Source organism: Microtus ochrogaster, chromosome 4, assembly GCF_000317375.1.
Source record: "Microtus ochrogaster isolate Prairie Vole_2 chromosome 4, MicOch1.0, whole genome shotgun sequence".
In the NCBI taxonomy this organism is placed as follows: domain Eukaryota; kingdom Metazoa; phylum Chordata; class Mammalia; order Rodentia; family Cricetidae; genus Microtus; species Microtus ochrogaster.
In genome coordinates, this window is record NC_022011.1 from 71,961,614 (window position 1) to 71,967,027 (window position 5,414).

General features: G+C 50.1%; 1 protein-coding gene across 1 annotated transcript in view; it reads right to left on the reverse strand.

Moving 5' to 3' along the window:
• The window catches only part of Pla2r1 (phospholipase A2 receptor 1), a 114,887-nt gene extending 110,388 nt beyond the window's left edge, over positions 1 to 4,499 (reverse strand). Inside the window, exon 1 of the mRNA XM_005346449.3 lies at positions 4,269 to 4,499. Within this exon, the coding sequence (XP_005346506.2) occupies positions 4,269 to 4,389 (121 nt within the window). The 5' untranslated portion in view covers positions 4,390 to 4,499. The remainder of the gene's footprint in view (positions 1 to 4,268) is intronic.
• Positions 4,500 to 5,414: the final 915 nt, after the last annotated feature.

Sequence of the window (5,414 nt, forward strand, 5' to 3'; positions counted from 1 at the left end):
TATTAAATTCACACAAGATGCTCCTTGTTAGAACTGACTTAGCTCAACCTTAACTTTCCAGACGATGTCTTTGCTGGGCTGCAGGGGGGTGCTTCATTCCAGTGGCCAGTATTCTTGGGTTTCCATATGATTTTGGGACACTAACAATGAACCTCACCCTTAGCCTCAGTGGCCTTAACAGGCCTTTCTCTTCGCAAATGTAAGAGCCTCAGCAGGAGCTGTCAACTCACTGAACTTTGACAGTGGCTGATGCAGTGTTCTGGGGCTTTCTCATAAAACACGACCCAATACGGTATCTCCCTTTCTTCGTATGCTGACCCCCTACTTATTTCTCAGGAAGAAAGGAGCCCTTTGGCGGGCTGCCGGCTCCTCAGCCAGTCCCTGGCCTGCATTCCTTCCTCTCTCCTCATGGCTTGCTGTCCTGCCACCCATTGCTCTTTTCCCGGTTGTTTGTGTTTCTGTGTCTGTTTCTGGCTTCTTGCCTTCTTGGAGACAGTGTCTATCTATCCCTTCTGGTTTTATTTCCCCAATACGGGGGAGAGGAGCTGCTGCTGCTGCTGGCTCTGAGCTCACATCTGCTAACCTGGTGCTTGTTCATCTGCAGACAAGACCTACGCACCAACAGATGGTGTTTCCGGAATGTACTTAACCAAACATGTTTCGGAACGCTTCCCTTTCTCCTTGCTTCAGCTCCATGTTGACTTGCCTTTAGCTATGATTGGCATCCATCTAGCAGATGAAAACACAAATTGTTTTAGTTCCATACAGTGGCCTTACAGCGACTGTACGTAACAGGTTACACGCTCACTAGTGTTGTGTGCATTCCAAGTACTTACCAGCCCCGACAGGCAAATTGTACTCTGCTGTGCTGACTTCTCAGTCAAAAATCAGTCAGTGTGTCATATGGCAGTAGAGTTCATCGAGTTTCAGATTCCAAACTGAATTCAACCCCTGCGTATGATATCTGTACCTCAGTTTCCTCCTTTGTAAAACACAGAGTCCCAAAATGGCATTCTAATCCTCCTTCAGTTGTAGGATCATCATGACACGTTCTTCCCCTGGGTGGTCCAGGCTGTTCTGGAAGTTCGGCCACCCTACATCCATCATTTCCTGTTCTCAGCACTGCGCTCGGCAGATCCTGCCCTCCCCTTCCATCTTGACTAAACCAAAGGGCCTTTTGTGGTTGACCTTCCCTCACTGAGCCCTACCATGTGCTACAATTTGATAACAGCGCTGTTCTGGTTAGTTTTCTCTTGCTGTGAAGGAACCCTCTGACCAAAAGCAACTTGGGAAGGAAAGGATTTACACACAGGTCTCAATCTATCATTGGGGGAAGTCAAGGCAGGACTTCAAAGCATGAACCACGGGGGGAACACTGCTAGCTAGATCTCTGGCTGACTGGGGCTCACACTCATGCCTAGCTATCCTCATATGGCCCAGGACCACCTGCCCAGGAAATGGTACATCCCCTTATGGCCTGGGCTCTCCTTTATTAATTATTAGTCAAGAAAATGCCTCATGGATTTGCCCACAGACTAACACAACAAACTCAACAGAAACTCCTTTTCCAGGTGATTCTAGGCTGTGTTGAGTTGTCAAGTTGACCTCTCACCTACTATGCTGGGAGGGCAAAGGGAGAATAAAGAGGGAGCCGAGCATCCCGAGGAAGGACAGGCAAAGTCTTTGCTAAAGGAAATCAGCCAAGTGGGCATGAATACATTTTAAATCTATGCTGAAAGTTAAAAGCCGTAGCTGTGAAGGATTCTGATCAGAGCAGAGTGAGAGAATTTCCTCCCTGGTACCAGCTCCCCAGATACACAAATCCATCAGGCAAGGGCGCGACTTCTGAACAATTAGTGCCAAGAAAAATGAGGATATGGCAACCCTGAGGTCATTATCTTGACCTTGAGCCCTGTCTAAAGCAAAGACAGTGAAACGAGGTGGGTGACAGGAGGAGGTGTGAGCAATGGCTGAAGGCCTCCCTGGTTTCTGTCTGATAAATGGCGTGTGCTCTTTCCCTGTGCAGTTTTGGGCTCCTCAGAAAGCAACCCCTGAGACGTGCATTTCTTGCAGTGCAGATGGTCTATTTGGGGGGCAGTTCTAGGAAGCATGGTAAGGGAGAGAGGAAATGAGCGGGGAAGGGAAGAAACCCACTATAAGCAACTGAGGTTCAATGCCACAGTGAGAAGGCCCACTTAGAAGTCTCAGTGGGCCCACACAGGGACAGAAAGCTGTGGCATTTTCCACTAACACATGTCCATCCGTCCATCCGTGTGTGTGTGTTGTTGTTGTTGCTGCAGTAATCCCCCCCCCCCGTTGATTGTCATTCCTGAGACGTTGATTGCAGCTGTTCCTTGGCCCCCGCACTTGAGTACAAACTTCAGCTGCGCTGGCTAGTTTTATGTCAACTTGACACAAGCTAGAGTAATTTGTGCAGAGGTATTCTCAGCTAGAAAAGCAGGCCACAGGCTGGCACCACAGGCTTGCCCCCAGGCAAATCTGTGGAGGGCCCAGCTTACTGCTGGTGGTGACTCCCTCACCTCGGCTGAGCAAGCAACAGGGAGCAATTCAGTAAGCAGCACTCTTCCGTGGCCTGTGCATCAGCTCCTGTTTCCAGGATCCTCCCTTGCTTGAGCTCCTGCCCTAACTTCCTTCCATGATGGACTGTTATCTGTGAGGTGAAATAATCCCTTTCTTCCTCAAGGTGCATTTTCTCATTTCCCAACAATAGAAACCCCAAGACAGAGTTAGACACTCTTTCAAGTTTCCTCCAGAATACTGATATTTTATTCTTCCTTCTTTGCTAATAAAAACTTGATTCACATCTGCCTACAATTCACTTGCAATTCTGCTGGTGCAGGTGATAGGTTCTGGAAGGGAGCCCGGATGGCAGTTCGTGGCAGAGTGCCTGTACCTTTAGCACACCCACTGCAGTGCCTGCACTGGGACAATCTTTCTGCCTATGACATTGAACTTCAGGTTTGCAGGCAGCTCCTCGAAAGTGTGTCCTTGTCATTAGCCACTTTCTCAGGCCAGGATTTGGGCCTGCCAAATATAGAAAGGATTTGCTCACGGTGGGTGCTGACTCTGACTGGAGGATCCCCAGATAGGCTGTATGTGGCTCGTTCCCAGCTTGTCTCTCTCACAAGCTGCTGCCTACCACCTAAGCCCAAGATTCGGATGCTAAGATGCAAGGCAGCCAACTGCAGGGTATGTGTGCGTTGTGCATGCGTGCTGAGAGGGAGTTCGACTCAGCTGAACAATGTTTTAAAGAGCATTTCCAACTTGGGGCTGCAGAAGTGTTGGTGTGATTTAGCCATGGTGAGCATAAAGCCCCTAGAGAGTGCTAGGAAGTACAACCCAGAAAAAAAAATTCTCCTTTGAAAAAGAAATGTGTGTATATATTGAAAGGAAAATAAAAGAACAGAGACCTGGATTACACCTTGCTTTATGCCTCTATTCCAAATGTATTCCTAGGGCAGAGGGGGTGGGGGCTGCCAGGAGCTCTGTCTGGTTTAAGGTCACAGTCACGCCTTCTGGGACGTACCTTCCAAGTCTCAGGGACTGGTTCCTGAGCTGGTCCCTGGAAGGCATTGATCTTTCCTTGGGTTTCCCTTCACATTCACTGGCAAGTCATACTGTCTGTGGTTGGTGCTCAAACTTAGGCTGAATTTATCAGTTTGTGCACGTGTTTTGGGCTGTATAACTTAATTTTCAGTGGTCCCATGAATATTATAGATCCATTGTTCAGCCTAGAGAAACCGAGGAGCAGAAGGTAGTTTGTGTCTGTCTGTACAAATCTCAAGGGGGCCGAATCCGCTGAGAGATGGAAAGCAGTGCCCCGCCTCCCCAAGGGGAGGAGCAGACAGGCCTGTTTGGGGGTCATCTGTCGTACACACGGTGTCCTACAACGGTGAACCAAAAACTCGCTTTGGTAGGGAAAGAAATTCACACAGCTCTTGGTCAGCTTTATCTAAAAGGTGACCTTCCTAAATAACTCTGGTAAAGCTTGCTTTTTGAAGCTATCCCCACCCTTCTAAATCCCTTGTGACTCGCTCGCCCAGACGTCCTGCCTCTCGCCGCGCCCTAATTTGGAGGCCAATAGGAGTGCCGAAGGGACAAAACGGACCGGGTCTGTCCCTTCTGCCCCGGGACAGTACACTAGCGACCACAGTACAAACTTGGACGTCTTGCTCAACCCGTATCCGTTTCCCGCCCCTAACTCCCGAGTGCCAATTTGCCCCAACTCCAGCGCTGGGGACACTCACCTAGCCACTCGAGGGCCGGTTCCGGGGTGAGAGTTAAATCCTGGGCGCTGCCCGGGTGAGCCCCCAGCAACAGTAGCTGCTGCATCCAGAGAAGCTGCAGCATTGCTAACCATTGCACCATCAGGCACTCTAGGTGGCCACGATCGTGTCCCCTGCACTGGACTTCGGTGCAGGAGGGAAGAGCAGCCTCTACCCTTCTTGAGGACTACGCCACCTAGGAGCCCTGGAGATGAACTCGCCTCCCTTGTCGCCACTGTAGGAATACTTTTGGCTCTGGGCGTGGAGACACAAATAGCCGAGTTTTCCCCGCCCTGCACACGGGCCCTTGGAGAGGGAGGAGGAAGAGGGACCTGGCCCCGAGCAGTCCCAAACACTCCTGCCTTTGGGGTTCGAAGAAGGCAGGGCTGAGGAGGTCCCGTGGTTGCCCTTTCCTGCTCCTTCAGTACCTAACCTTCTCTCACTCGGGTTTGCTCCCCTCTCCCTCTCCCCCACCCCCACGCCCCACCTCGGAGGGTGAGAGAACTGATCCTCTCCGGGAGAAGAAACCTACCAAGTGGATTTGCAAGAGGGTTTGGCGGGCCGCAGATGAGTAAAAAGAGCTGTCTGATGAACTCAAGCCTGGGACGCCCCTGAACACAGGAAACACCTAGGGTTTTCTGGTCTCTAACACCCTGGTCTCCAACATCGCCCCAGAGTAACTAGAAGGAACCTCCACTATCCAGCTTTATTCTGGCGTAAAATAACCCTAGGCTTCTGTTTCTTTAGATCATCTTTCTAATAAAATATCCCTGTGTAGAGTTGAGAAACCCAGCCAGAGAGGTGAGTGACTGGATCTCCCTTACTCTTTAACTCAACAAAACTTACTCCCTAGATGAGTAGAGACAAAACAACGAAAGATACAAGACACCAAGTCCCCAATCCTGACCAGAGACAGTCTTTCTAACTGCCCCCCTTCCCCCTTAGATAACCAGCCTTAACTGCACTGGAAGCGTTCAGCTCACAAGGGAGCAGGTTTAACAAGACCCACCCTAAGCAAGACCTTGAAATTAGAGGACAGCAAGAGGGAACCTGGTGGGGAAAGGGGAACAGGTGATGTGATCTTGGAGGACCTGTATTTCTTACGGATTTTGTCGATTGCAAAACTTA